The following is a 22,989-nucleotide window of genomic DNA, read 5'->3' as shown; positions in this document are numbered from 1 at the left end:
ATGAGGTCATAAGGGTGCAGCCCTAATCCAATTTGACTGGTGTCCTTACAAGAAGAGGAGGAGACACCAAGGACGCACAGGCACACAAAGGAAAGGCCATGAGAGCACACAGCAAGAAGGCAGCCGTCTGTAAGCCAAGGAGAGAGGCCTCAGCAGAAACCAAATCCATTGACTCTTAATTTTGGACTTCAAGCCTCATGAAATGTGAGAAAATAAATTTCTGTCGTTTAAACCACTCAGTCTGTGGTACCTTGTCATGGAGCCCTAGTAAACTAATACACCAACATTCACTGAGAAATATATTCCAAACATTCCTCTTACCTGGATATACATATCTCTCTAACTTGTTGAGGTGTCAGAGCAAAAATAAAAAACTTCTCTTGAAATCGTTGAATACTGCTTTGAACTGGGGAGAAAAAAAAGAAAGATAATATTCCAATAACAAATTTAAGAATATAAGATTTATTATATCTTATATCAAGATCTGCAGTAACCAGGCACTTCCAATAAAGACTGTGCCAAATTCTGAAATTTTTGTGGTAAAAATACTCCAAAATAAAGTAGTACTAAACTCTATTCTTTTTGGAATCATGAAAGTAAAGTGACTCTACAGCAGGTTCAATTTTAAGCATTTATCATTCTTTATTCTAACACGCTAATTATAATATAGCCAAAATATAACACAACCCTCCAAAACTACATTTCATCCTTGACTACAGTATCAGCTACTGAAAATCTGAGGAAGCCAAAAACTCCCACCAGGAGAACGTTATCCAAGATTCATGTGTCTTTTTTGTTTGTTTTCTTGGTTGTGTTTTGTTTTCAATATTTATATTCAATTACACAGAGTATATAAGAGGAAATGTAAAACTTCTAAGTTGAGTTATTAAGATAGATAGAAATTTTGTTGTTGGTCAAGGTGATTCCGACTCCTAGCGCCCCTGTGCACAGCAGAGGGACAGGACTCTGCCTGGTCTTTTTCCGGCATCCTCTCACCTTCTGGCGCTCTACCAGCCAATGCTCCACTCCTATTCATAGAGTTTTCACGGCAAATTTTTTGGGAAGTAGGTGGGCCAGGTCCTTCTTCTTTGTCTTAGTCTGGAAGCTCTGCTGAAACCTGTCCACCATGAGGACCCCTGCGGGTATTTGAAATACCGGTGGCGTAGCATAGCTTTCAGCATGACAGCAACACACAGCCGCCACAGTATGACAACCGACAGACAGGTGGTGTGGTTCCCTGACTCAGAAACGAAGCCAGGCCGTGGCAGTGAGAGCTGAGAGCACCAGATCTTAATCCCTAGACCACCAGAGCTGGCTACATAGTAATTATTTGCATACAATAGATTATCTAGTTAAAAAAAGATTACCTAAGGAAGTCATCCTTCTTAACCATATTATTAAAAATTGAAATGTATTCACTTCACAAAGAACTAACAGATTTACAGTGATGCAATACTCAATGGCGTTCTAGTGCTCATTAAAACAAAAGCTAATACAGAGGCTTCAAGCCTTCTGCTTCCTAACAAGTACTGCAACCACACGCAAGAGGACACAAAATGGCTCTTGTGTGTGTTACCAAACACAGTTTTCCCAATGCATAAAGTTAAATAACAAGATGCCAGTTGAATAATGTCAGAGGCCTTCAATCCACAAGTCACACCAAATAAGAAAAATATTAACTCATTGGGTAAAATACTTTTCTTTAAGCATAGCATTTATTGTAAGAATTAGGTTTCTAGCAATCATGTCATAAAGCGGTTCATATTTTCCCAGAACATTTAAACGGAGGGAGGGATGCTGTTTATGATGAAGGCCTAAAAATCAAACAAAACTAAAAGTTGTAAACATAACTATGGGGCATAAAACACAAACACATAACTACAGTAGGAAGTCTCTCCATATCTTCAATTCCTCTTCACTCCAACTCTTCCTTGTGCAGATTCTACTTTCCACTTCTCCATCCATGGCTAAGGTCACCAACAACCTCTTAACTATCAAATTCAATAACATATATTTTGAGATTAGAGGTGAACACACTGCATTTTCAATCTTAATTAACAGTATGAGCACCCAGTCTCTCCAGCGAGAAATTTCAAAAGGTCTAACACAGGTACAAATAAAGCCCCAGAAGGATGGAGCATTGAAAAAAAAAAAAAAAACTTGCAGAAATAACGAAAGAATATTCCATAACTTTGATGGAGGGGGGACAAACCCTTACAGATCAAACACCAAGCAAAATGAATACAAAGAAAACTACCTAGTCACATCAAAATCAAACTAATGTACTGAAAACTAATGATGACTAAAAAAATCTTAAAAGCAGTCACAGAAAAAAGAAACATTACATACAAGAGAACAAGAATACGAATAAAGGCTGACTTCTCATCAGAGGCAATCTAGGCCAGAAGTCATCTTAAAAGTAGTGAAAGGAAAAAAGTGCCAACTGAAAATTCAATATCCTTCAAAAATAGGGTGAAATAAAGACTTCTTTACTCCTCAATTAAAATAGGAATAACACTTTGCTCATCTGCCTTTTAAAGGCTGTTTTGTGAATCAAATGCAGTAACATACATGAAAGCATTCTAAAAACAATAAGGCACTACACATATGTAATACATTTTGAATTTCAGAAGTCCTGCACAAAAGTCTCTGCTTTCTAAGAGATAGCAAAATTTCAGAAAAAGAGGGAAAAAGAAATCCAGCCCAACAGATGCATTTTCCAAATTATTTAATAACAACGACTTTTTCTTGGTAATATATTTAAGTAGAAAATATTTTCATATGCCTAAATGTTAAATATTTTAGTAAAATATGAAACCTCCCAAGTCCTTCCAGCCCAGGAAGTATTATATTGACAACTTTTGATAAACTGGTTTATATTTAGTCAAGAATGTTTCCTAGCAGTGAGTGCTTATAAAATGGCTCACTCAGGGAGGAGATAAACCAAGAGGTTTTATAGGCAGCTTTGTGGATTACCATGGTTCAGTCTAGCTAATCTACCAACAAAATAATTCATAAAGTAACAATGAATAAATCAGTTTATTACATTGCATTATCTAAGATCTCTACCCTGAGCTATTTGGTGCCCCATCACCCATCAATTAATTGTATCATCATCACCAATCAAAGACTACTCTTACAGTATTCCTTTTCCCATTGCATCCCTGCATCAAAAACAAGGGGCGGGGGGGATGACCCTCAAACATGTATAAACAAAAATACACCAAAACTAATATTCTTATAGTTATAATAGAAGAAATAAACATAAGTTCTGTTTTATATTAGGAAACTAGCTCATTTTTGATAACTTGTTTCTTAACACATTTGGAACTAAGAGGCACACACAATGCTTTCAAAACACTTGACTGAATAATTCTATATTCCAATATTCAATTGTTTAAAAATATAGTTATCATTGAACATTGCTTTACATGTACTTTTTTAAATGACAATCCTCCTATACGCACACCAAAAGTTTTCTAATTTAATGAGATTTACACAGAATGTAACAAACGCGTCATTTTTAAAGTTTTACCTATACAGAAACCATCACTATATTAATAATCATCAGTGATGTTTATTACCAAAATACTTCCTCCCCTATATAACAGCTGCGAAGATCATTTCGGGAGGGCAGAGTAGTGAGGTTTCACCCTTCTTGTAAAACAGTCACTTTAATTCAGAATTATGAAAGAGAATAGTTACCAATTGTCCAATCACTAGAAATCATTCATTTCCTTTACTTGAGTCCTCTTCTTCCTCCTCTATATCCAGTTAGTCATTAAGTGCTGTTTTCTAAAATTTTCTTATAGCCTGCTTCCTCTCCAGTTTTACTACTACCATCCTACTCACAACCAATTACCACTTTGTGCAAATGAAATAGCAACTCTGCCTCTCTGTCAGTCTCCCAACAGGATACAAGCGCAGAGCTGGTCATTCTTAGCACCACTTTCAGCACCATTCCTCTGCTCAAAAATGCTCAGCAGTTGGGGCCGGTCCTGTAGCAGAATGGTTAAGTTTGCGCACCTCGCTGCAGGCAGCCCAGTGTTTCATCAGTTTGAATCCTGGGCATGGACATGGTACCGCTCATCAAGCCAGGGTGAGGCAGCATCCCTCATGCCACAACTAGAAGGACTGACAATTAAGAATATACAACTATGTACTGGGGAGCTTTGGAGAGAAAAAGGAAAAAAATAAAATCTTAAAAAAAAAAATGCTCAGCAGTGTCCCATCTCTGAATGAAGCCAAGTCTAAACTCCTTTATCTCTAAGAGCCTCCATAACAATCGCCTCGCCTCTTTCCTAGCAAACCTACATTTCCAATGTCTCCCCAAGTCTTACTTAATTCAAAGTAGTTTCTTCACTGTCAGGCTTGATGAGCATGGCTTGATGAGTACTGCTAGGTCCATGCCCAGGATCTGAACTGGCAAACCCCAGGCCGCCGAAACCGAGTGCATGAACTTAACCACTCGGCCACGGGGCCGGCCCTTCAAGAAGTCTTTACTGACTTCCCTATTCAATAGGCCAATATGATATTTGAGTTTTATAGTGCTTCATCATACAAGCATATACCTGAATGTTACTTTTCTCCCATGTTAACATTATCTCACCAACTAGATAACAAACTTCCTAAGCCCATTCCATACTTCTGACTTCTCCACAATTAGACTACATAACCATATCCAAATTAAATCCTCATTACATACTTGTTAACTGAGTTAACAGAAATGATGCATACAGTGTCTGAATTTATCCAAATTCTTTAGAAGTGAAATATTTTAACGACTTTACATTAATGTGCATATCATTTCAAATCTGTTTAATTGCACCCAGAGGCTTAATGAGTATTTCCTAATATTCAGGAATTTAAGAATATAAAAAGATGTTGACTCACTAATTTTTCACCTTTCAGATTAGCAAAGATTAAAAGATCAAAAATACAATGCTGACGAGGATGTAGGGAAAATAATACATTCATCCACTATTGGAGTATAAAGTGGCACAACACTTTTGAAGCAACTGCCAAAACTCCCTCCAAAAGTTGAATATCAAAAATATTAAATGCTTATACTCTTTGACACAACTTCAAATCTAGGCATTTATACTTCATAAATTTGTACACAAGTGTTGAGAAACACATATGCAAAAAGGCTCACAGCAGCAATGTCTGTAAGACTAAGAATAATGCCTGACACATGCTATACACTAAAATACTTCTGAATAAATAATAAAAACCTGAAAATGTACATCAACAGAATATTGGTTAAGTTATGGTATATCTACAAAATAACAGATCTACTGTAATCTACACATCTACAATACATTTCCAAGAAAGACTGTTATGGTACAAAACTCCAGGGGGCGCTATTGACAGAGGATACAAGTAGAGTAGTGTCCTCTCAGCAGAAATGTGGCACAGTGGCTCTGCAGTTGGAAAATGCTGTTTTTAATGGAGAAGAGAAAAAAGATGACATGGCATATGCAGAGAAACAGTTAACTACTGATATGACTAGCTGCGTGATACGAGAGAGTATGAGGGGCTTTTTCTGTTATATTCCTATCATGTTTAAATTTTCAAATACTAGCATAAATTACTTTTGTAATTTGAAGAGCACAATGAAGAAATTTTAAAGAATCAAAGGCTCAAAATACTTTGAAGTAATTTAAAAAATACCAAACAGCTAGACGTATCAATATACAGATGCTTACAAACAGAGTAAACAGAGAGCTAGTCACAGAAGAATGTATATAGTATACACCATTACAGAAATTTCAAAAGCAAGCCAATTAAACATTATTTTTTTTATACATATAAAATAAGTAAAGGAGAGGAACACAAAATTCAGGACAGTGATTTAACTCAGAAAGGAAAGGCAAGGAGATGGCTTAAAAGATAATGGCAACATTCCTTTTTTAAAAATTGGGTAGTGGTTTCACAGCTGTTCATTTCATTGATATTCTTTATAACTTAACATTCTATATTTATTCCTTTGAAAAGACTGAATATACAAAAAAAATTTTCAAATAGAAAATTCCCCAAGTATTTCACCTTCAAAAGAAATTATCTGAAAAAAGAAAAGAAGAAAATTGAAAATAAGAGAAAAAGACTGCCTGTGAGAGCAAATCAGAATAGCTATTTAAGGAAGGAGACCAGAGATTTTTGTTAGTTTGTTTTTAGACTAGGGGATGACCCATTTGTTACAGTAAACCCTTAGCTACAGAGAACCTCATGCCTTCTGGATGCCACAGTTTGTCATTTTAAATGCTAAAATATTTTTATTTTAACCATTTTGAATAGAAATAATTCCAAACTGAAAAACTATCCAATAATGCATGTTCTTAAACAGAATATACTCACCGTGGTGTTTTCTGGTTGGCTCGTTTTAGCATCAACACATGTGCGATGCTGTAACAGGGACTCCCTCAATACTAAAGGGCTATTGGTTTCAATATCCCAAGAGGTTTTGGAATAACAGATTTTGACCTGTTGTGTCTGTTCTTTTCTACCACAACTCTTCCAGTCTCTCCCATGAAGTCAATTAATTCCTGCTCAATAATATGTTGATGGCTTAGCAATCATCTAATCAACTGTATATAAAAATCGAGAATACACAGACTGGCTTGCAGACGTCAAGAACATGTGCTTTGAAATACGGACTTGATATCTTCTTTGACTCCTAAGGATTTTTAATTCTCATTTCCCAAATGTAAACAAGTTTCTCCATAGCAGTGTTTCAAATTAAATAGATTTTTCCAGGATTTTTATTTTCATAAGTATTTTCAACATCATAAAAACCATATCATTAAAAATTAAGGCATCTTCTGAATATCATTGCATTGCTTTAGACATTTTGACACTAAAATTTTTCAAAGGTCATTACAGGAAATGATCAATTTTTTTCCACTTTTATCTGGCAGACTATATAGTACTATGTTGATTTTTTAACTTTCTACTTCAAAGTCTAAAAAGCACATTACTTAAATTACCGTTTTATCAATCAGACATAAGACTATATACATTAAGAAAATTCTTTTCTTTTCTCTTTAGGGAAGGCAGGATAAGGAAATGTTTAAGCCTTGTTTTAAAACAAGAATCAGTTATAAAGTTTATAAAAACAATGACAGGCGGGACTCCTAAAAAAACATATGAATAGTTTTTAGCTCAGGGGTCAAAAGCTGTTTTATAAGCCCTTAGGTTATACATATTTCTTACATTCTAATTTAAACTATGAGCAAAAGGCAGGTTTTTCTTAGTCACTCTTCAACACAAAATATCTATGGCATTATTTTACCTAAGCCAAATGAGACAAAAAGCTTTATTTTAGTAAACTTATAAAAAGCTTATACTTTCCTTTAACTTTGAGGTTAACGAAAAAGAAACTCTATGAGGAATACAGAAAAGCAAGAAAATTCCTATTTCTATTTCTGAACAAATAGGAAAGCAAGGAAAGAAAAAAGCACAAAGCCTCTCCAGGGTTTACCCCTCGTCATACCACTGATGCTAATGAGTAGAGAAAACACTGCTGCATCTTCTCTCAGTCTCCAGTCTTCTTTCCAGCATTCAACCATGTCTCTGAAACATCTTCAACTGTAACCACACCCCACAGGCCCTCTTCTCTTCTCAGTCCCACCCCAACCATGCTCCTGAGGAGTCCCATGAGGTAGGGTCACCTAAGCACATCACCAGTCTGAATCTTTCTCAAAATACACACAAAGAAACTTGCAATAATTGCTGAGAAAGAAGTATGTGAATGAGTCATGATACTGTGCATTGGTATAAACCAAAAACTACGACAAGGGGAGAAATAAAAAAATTAATTATGGGGAACATTTTAACCAGATAAACCCGAACTTGTGAAAAATCAGTTAAAGATGAAAGTAAAATCATAAAAGAAAAGCAACTGAGTAATAAACATTTTAAACGTTTGCATCTGTTACTAATTTTAAAAATGAAAAATCTAAACAAGATACAAGTTTACACCTATCAAAAAATCCACAAAGATTTGTTTTTAATAACACCTAATAAAGGCAGGAAGTAAAGTGCAGTGAGAGACATTCACTCACTCTGTGTAATTTAAACTGGCACAGCTCTTCTGGAAACTAATTTAGCAATATGTTATCAAGAGTCTAAAACGTTCTTATTCTTTGATGCCAGAATTCTACTCATAGGACTCTGTACAAATAATAAAATGTGAGCAAACACAGCATCCTTATTTCAGAATGACATACTCTACCTGCCTGGCTCAGTATTGCTAAATAAAAACAAAGCCAGGAGAAAGGGCCTGGGAAAAGCAGAGCCACCTTGTCAGCCACCAATCACACCATACTGATCCCATCAACTAGCCCTGTACCTCAAAATTTCCTTTTGACTCAACTAAGATGTACTGTGGTATAATCCTATACAAAAGGGGGAAAAAAGCACATTGATACAGTTAGTTTTTTCAAATGACTTGAAAGAAAAAGGGTTTTCCCAGGATGGAAAAAAAAAATAATCTCCCAGATGAACAAACTTTTACTTAGGCTGATGACTTCTGTGTTGTAATGACAATTTATTACTGCCTAATGAAATTACTTACAGAAGTACTTGGATTTTTGATGACATAAATTGTCTGGGAAATGGCATTTCATAATTAAAGCCACACATATCAACTCTTAGTAATATGATAAAATTTATTAAATTTTCAGAGAAGTTGATGGATATTAAACAAAAGCTAAAAAATGTGTTAAACTCCCTGCACCACTTCACAAAAAAACTAAGTATAAAAGGTTTCTTTTAGTTTAAAAGCTATGTTACATATAAACTAAGTCTCTTTGTAAAAATATCAAAAAACAGAATCACACGCAATAAGATTTCTGCCTGTTCCTATACACACAGAACCAATTTGAGTTCTACGCCATAAAAAGAGCACTCAAATGATGAATTAACAGTTTTATATTAGATTTCAGGCATAGTTGCCAATATGTTTTTATCAATTTAAACATTTGGCATTAATACCTCAATTTTATAATATTAACAGCAAAGCATTAATCAATAGTTGAAGGCCTCTTGCTTTATTTACTCCCTTGTCCAGAAGAAAGTGATTTCTCCAACACTTACCTAAACTTGTGGGCTTGATGAGAACATCAAGGACATCATAAAAGGGCAAGTTTTTTAACTGCACATCAGGATGGACAGGAGGAATTGGGGGAGATGGCTGCTGCATCTCAAATGTGGGCTTAGTATCTTGAAGCAGCACAGAACCAACAGGAGAGGACGGTGAGTGAGGTGTAACTGAAGTGGAAGGCAACGAGTGGATTCCAGCCACGGCCAAGTCAGGTTCTACAGGTGACGAGCTACCATCCAAATTGAAAACTGATGATTTGATTGTGGATAAATCAGACAGTCCTTCAAGAGTCCTTGGGTATCGGCGTCTATACAATTCTCGGATTTTAATCTGAACCGCAGGGCTGCAGCCACTCTTCAACAAATGCAACGCCCTCATCAGGAGGTCATGTTTGCGTCCACTTTTATTCCGTCCAGCGAAGCCTAGTAACACTTGTAGTTCAGAAACCCTAAAACTAGAAACCATATTCTAAAAGGAAAGGGAAAAAAAAAAGGACATAAGCCAGTAGTCACCCTCAAGTATACAAAAACCCTATCTAAAATATACTGTAAAATCTGGTTTTTCCAGCAATCTATCAACTGGCATGTGCTAGTAACAGCATTTTCACATACCACTTAGAATCATTCCTGTTTACACAGGTAGCCCCCTCCCAAATTACATTCAAGTTATGATGTTATATTTTGTTGTCCTCTTAATTTTGGCAATCTACAGTCTATTAGTTTCTATTAACCACCTCATTATCTGACTGAGCTCAAGAGTAAAGCCATATTTGCTTTACAAATATGAAATTTATAACCAATGAAAATGTTCCTTTTCAAAACTAAGTTCTACCAACACATAATGTAATGTCTGTTACAATATTATCATCAATTAACCAAGCAAAAAATTAGATTTAGCCACGCTGTATGTGTAACTTCTGATGCTTAGTAAACCTACAAAATGAAGAAAGAATTGTCATCCAAAATCCAATGAATTTTTCACCCCATCTCAAATACTAAGGAACAGACAACGCAAGAAAATAAGGATATTTTTAAATATTAAAGCTAAAAAACACATACATCTTATTTAGCAAGCTTCTAACATGAATGAAATTCCCAGCTGAGTATCCAAGGAGAAAAAGACCTTTGAAGAGCAAGGAAATGGGTGGTCATAAATCTTAAAGGGCATGATTCCCTCCACAGCACTCTAACAACTTGTTCTTGGGTATACGATGAAGGTTATAAAGCAGTTCCTGCTTCATACCACACCATCTATTTACTCAACAGAACCTACTAAATACTTTTAAACACTTACTGCCTCATAAATCCACCTACTTAGTGATTTTCAGGCAACTGTGAACTCGGAGGTAAAGTACTCTTGGGTCAGATTTACTCATACACTCGTGAACCATCTGGCCAGAAAAAGGAGTAAGATCTGGAGCAGACCAAAATCTCTTTCAGAAATGGACCCTAATGAAACTTTTCCCACAGTGCTGCACCCTCCACCACTACCTGGGATTCCTTCTCAACCTGGCAGGTATGCAGTGGCAACACCTACAGCTAGCACTGATTCATAATAATTCCTCTGTTCTGCACTTTTAAGTCTCATGATAGCCCAGAAGTAAATCTTTAAAACTCTGCTTGCCTTTTTTTTTTTTTATGCTGAGGAAGATCTGCCCTGAGCTAACATCCATTGCCAATCTTCCTCTTTCATTGCTTGAGGAAGATTAGCCTTGAGCTAACACCTGTGCAAATCTTCCTCTATTTTTTTTTTTTGTACGTGGGACACCACCACAGCATGGCTGGTGAGTGGATTAGGTCTGTGCCCAGGATCCAAACCCGTGAACCTGTGCCACCAAAGTGGAGCGCATAGAACTTTAACCACTTAGCCTTGGGGCCAGGCCCCTGCTTGCCTTTTAAATAGTGTCAGAACAATACTTGCCGGTTTCCTAAAATGCAAACAAATTTAAATATATCAAAGTAATCTGCATATAAAAGCTGTACCATAATTCTAGTTCATATACTAAATGTCTCCATATTTCATATTGTACAAGTCAGAGAATATTAAAGTTGTAATCCTTGCAACCATTTTTTACACTCTCGATCAGTGCTGTCAAATAGAACTAGGAACTATATATATAATTCTAAATCTTCTAGTAGCCATATTAAAATAAAATTTCAATTAATTTTGATAATATGCTTTATTTAACTCAATAAATCAAAAGTATTATGTCAAGATGTAATCAATTTTTGTGATTTAAAAATAATTTTTTTAAGTGTCGAGATATTTTTGCATACTAAGTCTCAATATCCAGTGTGTATTTTACACTTACAGCACATCCCAATTTGGACTAACACTGCACAGTGCAGCTCTAAATCACACTCCAACAGCAACAAATATCACAATGCCATGGCCATCATACTTCAACTTGCTTCATTTCCTCCATATGTGAAGATGATGATTTATCTATCTTACCCTATGCAATGGACAACAAAGATGGAAAACAAGAAAATTCTTGGCCTACCTCATGACACACCAGCTACAGTTTACTCAAGGTTTCATGCATTAAAAAACTATGATGGGGCAGGACCAAGATGGTGGAGTGAGCGGTCTTGTCTCTGCCCCGTCAAATCCACAACTAATTGGACATTCACCGATTAACAAAGGATATCCAGATAGCATCTCAAGATGCCTAAGAGTTTCGTGCTACTATACAACGGAAGGCGGACGGAATTCCCTCCGGGAGGAGGTGGAAATAGGTGAAAACTCTCTGACCCCTGACCCCCGACCCCCGGACAGCCTAGTTCCTGCAGGAGGCTCTCTTCCAGCGGACTCCCCCATAGCATCGCCACACACCAAGGGCAGGAGTGTGCACTCACCAGCGGAACGATGGTGGAAACAGGTGACAACAGCCGTACCCAAGCCCCCTGCGATTACACCTAAGCCCAGGCAGAATCCCCAGGGTCCCACACCCAGTGGCAGGGAAGGCCTCCGCTCGCCATTAGTAGGGAGGCCCCGCCCAGAATCCAGAATAAAGGGAAGCTCCCAGCGGGCAGATTCCCTGGCTGGCACCAGACCGCAAGCTGCTGCCGGGTTCACAAGTCTCCAACGCACGGGTTGGTGCAGGGGCTGCCCAGACTTCCCGTAGACGTGCTTGGGGACACGATTGGAGCTCCAGCACCTGGCTCTGCGGCCTGGGGAGAGGCTCCAGGGTCCCACACCACCCACGGCAGGGAAAGCCTCTGCTCACCATTAGCTGGAAGGCCCCTCCCAGAATCCAGAACAAAGGGAAGCTCCTGGTGGGCGGATTCCCCAATACGGCATCAGACTGCAAGCTGCTGCTGGGCCCAGGGTCTCCAGAGCACAGGTTGGTGCGGGGGGTGCCCGGACTTCCCATAGACGTGCTTGGGGACACGGTTGGAGGCCCAGCGCCCGGCTCTGCGGCCCAGGGGGAGGCTCTGGGGTCCCGCACCTCCCCGGCACGGACAGCCTCTGCTCGCCATTAGCAGGGAGCCCCCGCCCAGCATTCGGAACACCAGGAAGCTCCCTAGAGCAGAATTCCCCACAAGGCAGCAGCTTACAAGCCAGCACCAGGCCCACGGACTCTGGCCGTGTCCCAGATGAGGCAAACAGCTCCCAGAGATCCTGTGAGAGTGGAGTGGGGCACAGTGGAGCTCCAGTGAAACGGCTACATAGCCCAGGGGGGAACTCCAGGTTCCTACAGCAGCCTCAGCGAAAGCCTCTGCACAGCACTAGTGGAGAGGTCCCGACTGGCAATCGCAAGGCGGGAAGGCCCTGGCGCAAAAGTAGCACAGCTAGGTGAGCTAACGACAGACTGCAGAAGATACCCATAGCTCTGCTGGGACCTATAGTGGACAAGTGTGATCTTGTGGGCTCTGTTAGGGACAAAGCGGCAATTATAGGTGATCCTGCTACTGGCTGCTGGGAAAGCCCACAACACTGCTGCAGACCACAAGGAGGGAGTGCGTCCAAGTGGGCTGCAATAGTAGGCACCAGCAGCCTGAGGCCCCCTTGCGATTGCCCCCACAACCAACGAGGGACCCCACAGGACCACTGCGACTATGAGGAGGGGTCCAGGTCCAGTCAGTAACAGCTGACAGGGTTCCTGGTTGGTGCAGTCTAAACAGGTGCCCTCCCCCACACCAGTCGCAACAAGTGGAAGCAGTGACTAAACTCTATCTCTATGCGGAGGCACAAATCCACGCAAGCAGTATGAAAAAATATATTAAATCTCCAGAACAGAAGGAAAATGATAAGCACCCAGAAAACAATCCCAAAGACAATGAAATCTATAACCTAAATGACGATGATTTCAAAACTGCCATTATTAAAAAACTCAACGAGTCAAAAGAGAATTCAGATAGACAACTCAATGAGTTCAGGAGCTATGTCACAAAAGAGCTTGACACTATAAAGAAGAACCAATTAGAAATACTGGAGATGAAGAACACAATGGAGGAGATTAAGAAAAATCTGGACTCTCTGAACAGTAGGGTCGATAATATGGAGGACAGAATTAGCAATTTAGAGGATAGGAATACAGAAATGCTGCAGACAGAGGAGGAGAGAGAACTAAGAGTAAAAAGAAACGAAGAAACTCTCTGAGAATTATCCAACTCAATTAGGAGATGCAACATAAGGATTATAGGTATACCAGAGGGAGAAGAGAAGGAGAAGGGGGCAGAAGGCCTATTCAAAGAAATAATAGCTGAGAACTTTCCAAACTTTGGAAGAGAGATGGAAGTTCATGTGACAGAAGCCAATAGATCTCCAAACTTTATTAACGCAAGAAGACCAACCCCAAGGCATATAGTAGGAAAACTAGCAAAAGTCAACGACAAAGAGAAAATACTAAGGGCAGCCAGGCAGAAGAAAATAACTTACAAAGGAAACCCCATAAGGCTATCAGCAGACTTCTCAGGAGAGAACTTACAGGCTAGAAGAGATTGAAATGAAATATTCAAAACTCTGAAGGACAAATACCTGCAGCCAAGAATACTCTACCCAGCAAAAATATCCTTCAAATACGATGGAGAAACAAAAACTTTCCCAGATAAACAAAAGTTAAGGGACTTCATCGCCACAAAACCTCCTCTTCAAGAAATACTCAGGAAGAACCTCATTCCTGAAAAATCAAAAAAAGGAAAGGGGCTGCAAAATCCAGAAGAAAGAAGATAAGCAGAAGAACAATAACACAAAGTAACAGCTCTCCATCAGGACAAAATGCAAAAGAACCGGAAAACAAGTGATAAAATGGCAAGAGTAGGCCCCCACGTTTCAATAATCACTCTAAACGTGAATGGATTGAACTCTCCAATCAAAAAGCACAGAGTGGCAGGATGGATCAAAGAACAAGATCCAACAATATGCTGCCTCCAGGAAACGCACCTCAGCCCCAAAGACACACAGACTCAAAGTGAAGGGATGGAAGACAATACTCCAAGCTAATAATGAACAAAAGAAAGCAGGTATTGCCATACTTATATCAGACAAAGTAGACTTCAAAGCAAAACAGATAAAGAAAGACAAAGAGGTGCAGTATATAATGATAAAAGGGACGCTCCACTAAGATGACATAACACTTATAAATATATATGCACCTAACACAGGAGCACCAAAATTCATAAAGAAACTATTAACAAAACTAAAAGGAGACATCAACAGCAATACAATAATAGTAGGGGACCTCAACACCCCATTAACACAATGGACAGATCATCCAGACAGAAAATCAACAAGGAAATTATAGAATTAAATATAAAATTAGATCAGACGGACCTAATAGATATATATAGGACACTTCATCCAAAAACAGAAGGTTACACATTCTTCTCAAGCACGCATGGAACATTCTCAAGGATAGACCATATCTTGAGAAACAAAGCAAGCATCAATAAGTTCAAGAGGGTTGAAATAATATCAAGCATCTTTTTCTGATCATAATGCTATGAAACTAAAAATCAACTACAAGAATAACGCTGGGAAAGGGCCAAAAACGTGGAGACTAAACAACGTGCTACTAAACAAACAATGGATTATTGAAGAAATTAAAGAAGAAATCAAATATTATCTGGAGACAAATGAAAATGAAAACACACCATACCAAATTATTTGGGAAGCAGCAAAGGCAGTCCTAAGAGGGAAATTCATTGCAATACAGGCTCACCTCAATAAGCAAGAAAAATCCTACATAAATAACCTCAAACGACACCTAACGGAATTAGACAAAGAAGAACAAACAAAGCCGAAAGTTAGTAGAAGGAGGGAAATAATAAAAATTACAGCAGAAATAAATGATATTGAAACAAAAAAGACAGTAGAAAGGATCAATGAAACAAAGAGTTGGTTCTTCGAAAAAAATTAACAAAATCAACAAACCCTTAGCCAGACTCACTAAAAAAAAAAGAAAGAAGTCTCAAATAAATAAAATTAGAAATGAGAGAGGAGAAATCACAACAGATACCAAAGAAATACAAAGGATCATAAGAGAATACTATGAAAAACTATATGCCAACAAATTGAACAACCTAGAAGAAATGGATAAATTCCTAGACTCATACATCCTACCCAAACTGAATCAGGAAGAATTAGAGAATGTGAATAGACCAATCACAAGTAAAGAAATAGAAACAGTAATCAAAAACCACCCCAAAAATAAGAGTCCAGGGCCAGACGGCTTCTCTGGAAAATTCTACCAAACATTCAAAGAAGATTTAATACCTATCCTTCTCAAACTATTCCAGAAAATAGAGGAAAATGGAGCACTCCCTAATACATTCTATGAAGCCAACATCACCCTGATCCCCAAACCTGACAAGGACAACATAAATAACGAAAACTACAGGCCAATATCACTGATGAACATAGATGTGAAAATCCTCAACAAAATTTTGGCAAACCGAATACAGCAATACATGAAAAAGATTATACACCATGATCAAGTGGGATTTATACCAGGGACACAGGGATGGTTCAACATCCACGAGTCAATCAGCGTGATTCACTACATTAACAAAATGAAAAACAAAAACCACATGGTCATCTCAACAGATGCAGAGAAAGCATTCGACAAGATCCAACATCCATTGATGATAAAAACCCTCAATAAAATAGGTATAGAAGGAAAGCACCTCAACATAATAAAGGACATATATGACAAACCCACAGCCAACATCATACTCAGTGGACAAAAACTGAAACCCATCCCTCTCAGAACAAGAACAAGAGAAGGGTGCCCACTTTCACCACTCTTATTCAACATAGTACTGGAGGTTTTGGCCAGAGAAATTTGGCAGGAAAAAGAAATAAAAGGAATCCAAACAGGCAACGAAGAAGTAAAACTCTCGCTGTTTGCAGATGACATGATCTTATATATAGAAAACCCCAAAGAATCCATTGGAAAACTATTAGAAACAATCAACAACTACAGCAAAGTTGCAGGGTATAAAACCAACATACATAAATCAGTAGCATTTCTATATGCTAACAATGAACTAACAGAAAAAGATCTCAAGAACTCAATCCCATGCACAATCATAACAAAAAGAATAAAATACCTTGGGATAAATTTAACCAAGGAAGTGAAAGATCTATACAACGAAAACTACAAGACCTTCTTGAAAGAAATCGACGACGACATAAAGAGATGGAAAGACATTCCATGCACATGGACTGGAAGAATAAACATAGTTAAAATGTCCATACTACCTAAAGCAATCTACAGATTCAACACTATCCCAATCAGAATTCCAATGTCATTCTTTACAGAAATTGAACAAAGAATCCTAAAATTCATATGGGGCAACAAAAGACCCCGAATTGCTAAAGCAATCCTGAGAAAGAAGAACAAAGCTGGAGGCATCATAATCCCTGACTTCAAAACATACTACAAAGCTACAGTAATCAAAACAGCATGGTACTGGTACAAAAACAGATGCACAGATCAATGGAACAGAATTGAAAGCCCAGAAATAAAACCACACATCTATGGACAGCTAATCTTCGACAAAGGAGCTGAGGGCCTACAATGGAGGAAAGAAAGTCTCTTCAACAAATGGTGCTGGGAAAACTGGACAGCCACATGTAAAAGAATGAAAATTGACCATTCTTTTTCACCATTCACTAAAATAAACTCAAAATGGATCAAAGACCTAAAGATTAGGCCTGAAACAATAAGTCTTCCAGAAGAGAATATCGGCAGTACACTCTTTGACATCAGCTTCAAAAGAATCTTTTCGGACACCATAACCCCTCACATGAGAGAAACAAAAGAAAGAATAAACAAATGGGACTTCATCAGACTAAAGAGCTTCTTCAAGGCAAGGGAAAACAGGTTTGAAACAAAAAAAACAGCCCACTAATTGGGAAAAAATATTCACAAGTTATTTATCAGACAAATGGTTAATCTCCATAATATACAAAGAACTCACACAACTCAACAATAAAAAAATCAAACAACCCAATTACAAAATGGGCAGGGGACATGAACAGACATTTCTCCAAAGAAGATATACAAATGGCCAATAGACACATGAAAAGATGCTCATCATCACTAATCATCAGGGAAATGCAAATCAAAACTACACTAAGATATCACCTTACACCTGTCAGAATGGCAAAAACATCCAAAACCAAGAGTGACAAATGTTGGAGAGCCTGTGGTGAAAAGGGAACCCTCATACACTGTTGGTGGGAATGCAAACTGGTGCAGCCACTATGGAAAACAGTATGGAGATTCCTCAAAAAGTTAAGAATAGAAATACCTTATGACCCAGCCACCCCACTACTGGGTATCTATCCTAAGAACCTGAAATCAGCAATTCCAAAAGTTCCATGCACCCCTATGTTCACCGCAGCATTATTCACAATAGCCAACTCATGGAACCAACCTAAGTGCCCAGCAACTGATGACTGGATAAAGAAGATGTGGTATATATATATATATATATATATATATATATATATACAATGGAATACTACTCAGCCATAAAAAAGGACAAAGTCGTCCCATTCACAACAACATGGACAGACCTTGAGGGTATTATGCTGAGTGAAATACGACAGACAGAGAAAGACGAACTCTGTATGACTCCACTCATAGGTGATAGTTAACATATGGACAAAGAGAACTGATGGGTGGTTGCAAGGGGACGGGGGGGGGGGGGGGCACTAGGGGTGAAGTGGTGTACCTACAACAAGACTAATAATGATGTACAACTGTAATTTCACAAGGATGTTAACTTTCATAACCTTAATAAAAAATAAATAAATAAAAATGTAAAATATAAAGTCAAAATAAAAAGGATGTGAAAAAAAAAAACTATAATAGCTTTTCAAGAAGTATCTTTCTAAGCAAGAAATTCAGTGCATCTTTCCCCAAGTCCCTGATCCTAATAAATACCTCAACTGAAGTTTGCTTACTTACAGTAGCATAAGCAACACTAAATCATGCAGAATACTAACACCAACAAAGACAGTCAGACAGATATAAGATACCTCTGAGGCTTTCTAAAGAAATCCAACTAACTTAGAATTCATTACTGTGCTTCCCTCCTTCCTCTTATTTTCAGGTATTTCCCATTTTAAGGAAACTTATTTTACAGAAATGACAAGAGAACACAAAGTAACCCTAAAGCTGGCTGTCAAAAAGGAATTTCGAGCCAGCCCTGACAGCCTAGTGATTAAGTTCAACGTTCTCTGGGTTCAGTTCCCAGGTGTGGAACCACACCACTGTCAGTAGCCATGCTGTGGCAGCAGTTCACATAGATGAGAACTACAAGGACCTACAACAAGAATATACAACTATGTACTGGGGCTCTGGCGAAGGGGAAAAAAAAGAGAGAGAGAAGAAGATTGGCAACAGATGTTAGCTCAGGGTGAATCGTTCCCAGCAGGAAAAAAAAAAAAGGAATTTCTGGCAAGTCTCATATCACTTATTTCCAATGGTAACTTTATTTGGCAAAAAATGCTAATGCAATTGGTTCTATTAGCTATTGTAAATATAAAAGCAAAAGGAAGAAAGATAAAGGCTTGGAACTATGAATGTGGAATCATGAGTTTCCGAAGCAAAAAAGAAATCATCAGGTTTGGGGAAGAGCACAGGATACAACAGCAAACAGGTCAGTCTTTGCACTGCAAAATGCTGCGAAAATAAAGGACTGCCAAGCCCTGGCCCAAAGATGATGGCTTTGAGAGTCAATGGTGTGCTGTGGAAAACTTTACAACAGCAATCAGTAGTTGTATGTATGTCCTAGCACCAAGACCTCAAGACATCAGCAAAGCCATTTCATTCCTCTGGTCATCAACTTCTATTTAAAAACAAACAACAAAAATTCCCCTCTATTTAGCATTTATTATTAAGATAGTCTCTAACAAGCTTACTAAGTCAAATTCTTGGCAAACCTTGCTAGATACCATTTCTTCTTAAAGTGATGCCTATTTTTTTTAACTCAGTCTTCAACCAAGTTTCAGCTATTACCACGTAAGGTGAGCCTGCTATGAATACTACCAAGAATGATTTCAGCTATTGCTCTCCACCAACCTCTTAAGGCTACATCTTCAGTATAATTTTTTTTCAAGTAGGTTTTATCTAGCCCATCCTACCGTTAAATAAATTTTACTAAGCCTTCAAAGAAAAGACGGAATTTTGTTCCTTAAACTGTTAAGAGAATAAAAGCCATAAAGTCATATATGTTAGAAGACAAACATTAAAAAAAACCTGTTGAACACAAAACACAAAGTTTTTAAAATACGCAAATGATTACTTTCAAACTTCAACAGGGAATCCACTCATCCAACCAAAATTTTAGGCAAAAGCATAATGAATCAGGAGCCTAGTATATCACCTCCTCTTTCTCATTTCCCAATATGGACCGTAAGAAGTCTTTTTCTAACACATCAATGTTTCTTGTGAGTATATTACAAAAGCCCTCAATGTACCCAAATATAGTTTAATCTAGGAAAATAAAAATGGTGTAACATAAACTCAGTATATTATTTGGTTAAGATGATCTGTATCCTTAAGTCACATATTTCAATATTTATGGATAAAGTTATACACTATATGGGGTTTCCTTTAAAATCATTTGGGGGATCCCAAATAGCCAAAGCAATCTTGAGAAAAAAAAAGTTACAGGGATCATGCTCCCTGATTTCAAATTATATTACAGAGCTATAGTATCAAAAGAGTAAGGTATCTGCAGAAAAAGAGACACACAGATCAATGGAACAAAATAGAGAGCCCAGAAATAAACCCATACACATATGGTCAATTAATTTACAATAAAAGAGCCAAGAATATACAATGGGAAAAGGACAGTCTCTTCAATAATGGTGCTGGAAAAACTGGACAACCACATGCAAAAGAATGAGACAGGACCACTGTCTTACATCATACACAAAAATTAACTAAAAATGGATGCAAGACTAGAATGGTAAGACCTGAAACCATAAACTCCTAGAGAAAACATAGGCAGTAAACTCTTCGACACAGGTCTTGGCGATTATTTTTTCAGTCTGACACCCAAAGCAAAAGCAACAAAAGCAAAAAACCAAGTTGGGACCAAATAAAACTAAAAAGCTCCTGCACAGCAAAGGAAACCATCAGCAAAATGAAAAGGCAACCTACTGAATGGGAGAAAACATGTGTAATTCATCTGTTAAGGGGTTCATATCCAAAATACATAAAGAACTCATGTAATTGAATAGCATAAAACCAAACAATCCAAATAAAAAATGGGCAGAAGATCTAAACAGACATTTTTCCAAAGAATACACCCAGATGGCCAATGGGTACATGAAAAAATGCTCAACATCTCTAACCATCAGAGAAATGCAAATCAAAACCACAATAAGATATCATGTCACATCTGTTGGAATGTCTATTATCAAAAACACAAGAAATAACAAGTGTTGGCAAGGATATGGAGAAAAGGGAACCCTTTTGCACTGCTGGTGGGAATGTAATTTGTGCAGCCACTATGGGAACTGAACGGAGGTTCCTCAAAAAATTAAAAATAGAACTACCATATGACCCAGCAATTCTGCTTCTGAGTATTTATCTGAAGAAAACAAAAAACACTAACTTGAATAGATATATGCACTCCTATGTTCACTGCAATATTATTTACAATAACTAAGATATGGAAACAACCTAAGTGTCCATCAATGAAAGAATGGATAAAGAAGCTGTGAGATACACACATACACACACACACACAGACACACACACAGAATGGAATATTATTCAGCCATAAACAAAATGAAATGTTGCCACTTGTGGCAAAATGGATGGACCTCAAGGACATTACACTAAGTGAAATAAGTCAGTCAGAGAAAAACAAATACCATCCGATCTCACTTATATGTGGAAGCTAAAAACAAAACCAAGAAAGATACAGAGAATCGACTGATAGTTTGGGGGGGGCCTGTTGGGGGGTAGGGAAAATGGTTGAAGGGAGTCAAAAGGTATAAACTTCCAGTTATAAAATGAGAAAGTCATGGGGATATAATGTACAGCACTATGACTATAGTTAATAATACTGTACTGCATATTTGAAAGTTGCTGACAGATTGATCTTAAAAGTTCTCATCAAAGGAAAAAAAATCCTTTGTAACTATGTAAAGTGACGGATGTTAATTAGACTTATTGTGGTGATCATTATGCAATATATACAAATATTGAATCATCACATTGTACACCTGAAACTAACATAACGTCAATTATACTTCAATTAAAAAAATAATAAAAAATAAAATATTTGAAATGAAAAAAAATCATTTGCGGGCAGTGAGTAGGGACATACATGAAAAAAGATCAGAGCTGGTAACTGCTGAAGCTGAGTATTGGGTACATGGGGAATTCTCTACCTTTGTAAGTCTAAGAATGTTTCCATGATTAAGAAGTTTGTTCAAATAGGGGAAACTAGTTGTGGGGTATATGGCAACTCTCTGTATTATCTTCCCATCTTCACTATAAACCTAAAAGTAGTCTATATTTAATTAACCAAAAATGCTCATTTGAAGGTAGGGAAAAAGATATTACAGCCTAAATACCATTTCCCACAAAAGGAACTCAGGCTCCTTGAGGAAACGACTAATTGCTCAAGTCTGGAGTAGAAAATGCACAAGATGAGCCTAGAACATTCTTCATACCAGAAAGCAAAGAAGTTATCAAAGACTACTTCTTGTCAGAAAGACACAGAAAACAACCCAATAGCCCAAGACAAGACAATGTGAGCATTAAAAAGAACAATAATTACATCGAATTCAAACACAGCAAATATATTAAAAAATCATTTGTTCATGATTCTTAAAAAACAACTCCCTGATCTCCTTTAGAGGATACTGGGGAAGCAACTCACTATTAGTCTGAAAATTGATAAAGAAAAGAAAACAATACAAAAAGACTTATTGGTTCAGCCATATGATTACCTGGATAAACTTTAGAAGGGCATTTGATAAAATCCTATCCATTCCTGATAAAATCTCTCAATCAACAGGAATAGAAAGAAACTCAGCTAACATGATAAAGGGTATCTATCAGAAATCAATAGCAAATATCATACTTAAAGATGAAACAGCATATCATAAAGACCCATAAAATATATATTGTTTTGTCATTCCAAACTTCCCAAAGAATCTAGGCAGTAAAAATTTAAAAAGTTAACATTTGTAATTTACAAATAACAGGACTTTCTACATTGGAAATATAAGAGAATCAACTGAAAATTAGACCTAATAATAGTAAGTCAACAAAAGTTGAATTTTCTATACATTAAATAATTTTGAAATTACTGACAAGAAAAACAATATTTAAAAAAGTAATTTAAGTAACATAAAAATATAAAATGCAAAGGGATAAATTAAAAAATTTTGCAAGAGCTACA

At 37.4% G+C, this 22,989-nt stretch overlaps 1 protein-coding gene across 7 annotated transcripts in view; it reads right to left on the bottom strand.

Annotated features, from left to right (window-relative positions):
* Positions 1-22,989, bottom strand: part of PIAS2 (protein inhibitor of activated STAT 2) — a 107,334-nt gene that overhangs the window by 68,199 nt on the left and 16,146 nt on the right. For all 7 annotated transcript variants that reach the window (XR_006890092.1, XR_006890093.1, XM_046671366.1 and 4 more), the window contains 2 exons: positions 9,097-9,571; positions 322-406 (listed from right to left, as the gene is read on the bottom strand). Coding sequence is in view for 5 of the 7 variants with exons in the window: in XM_046671366.1 (XP_046527322.1) it covers positions 322-406; positions 9,097-9,571 (560 nt within the window). In the remaining 2 variants the exon portion in view is untranslated. The remainder of the gene's footprint in view (positions 1-321; positions 407-9,096; positions 9,572-22,989) is intronic.

The sequence above is a fragment of the Equus quagga genome, chromosome 9 (assembly GCF_021613505.1).
Source record: "Equus quagga isolate Etosha38 chromosome 9, UCLA_HA_Equagga_1.0, whole genome shotgun sequence".
NCBI lineage: Eukaryota > Metazoa > Chordata > Mammalia > Perissodactyla > Equidae > Equus > Equus quagga.
Note: the sequence above shows the minus strand (reverse complement) of the source record. Positions and strands in the feature narration are given on the sequence as shown.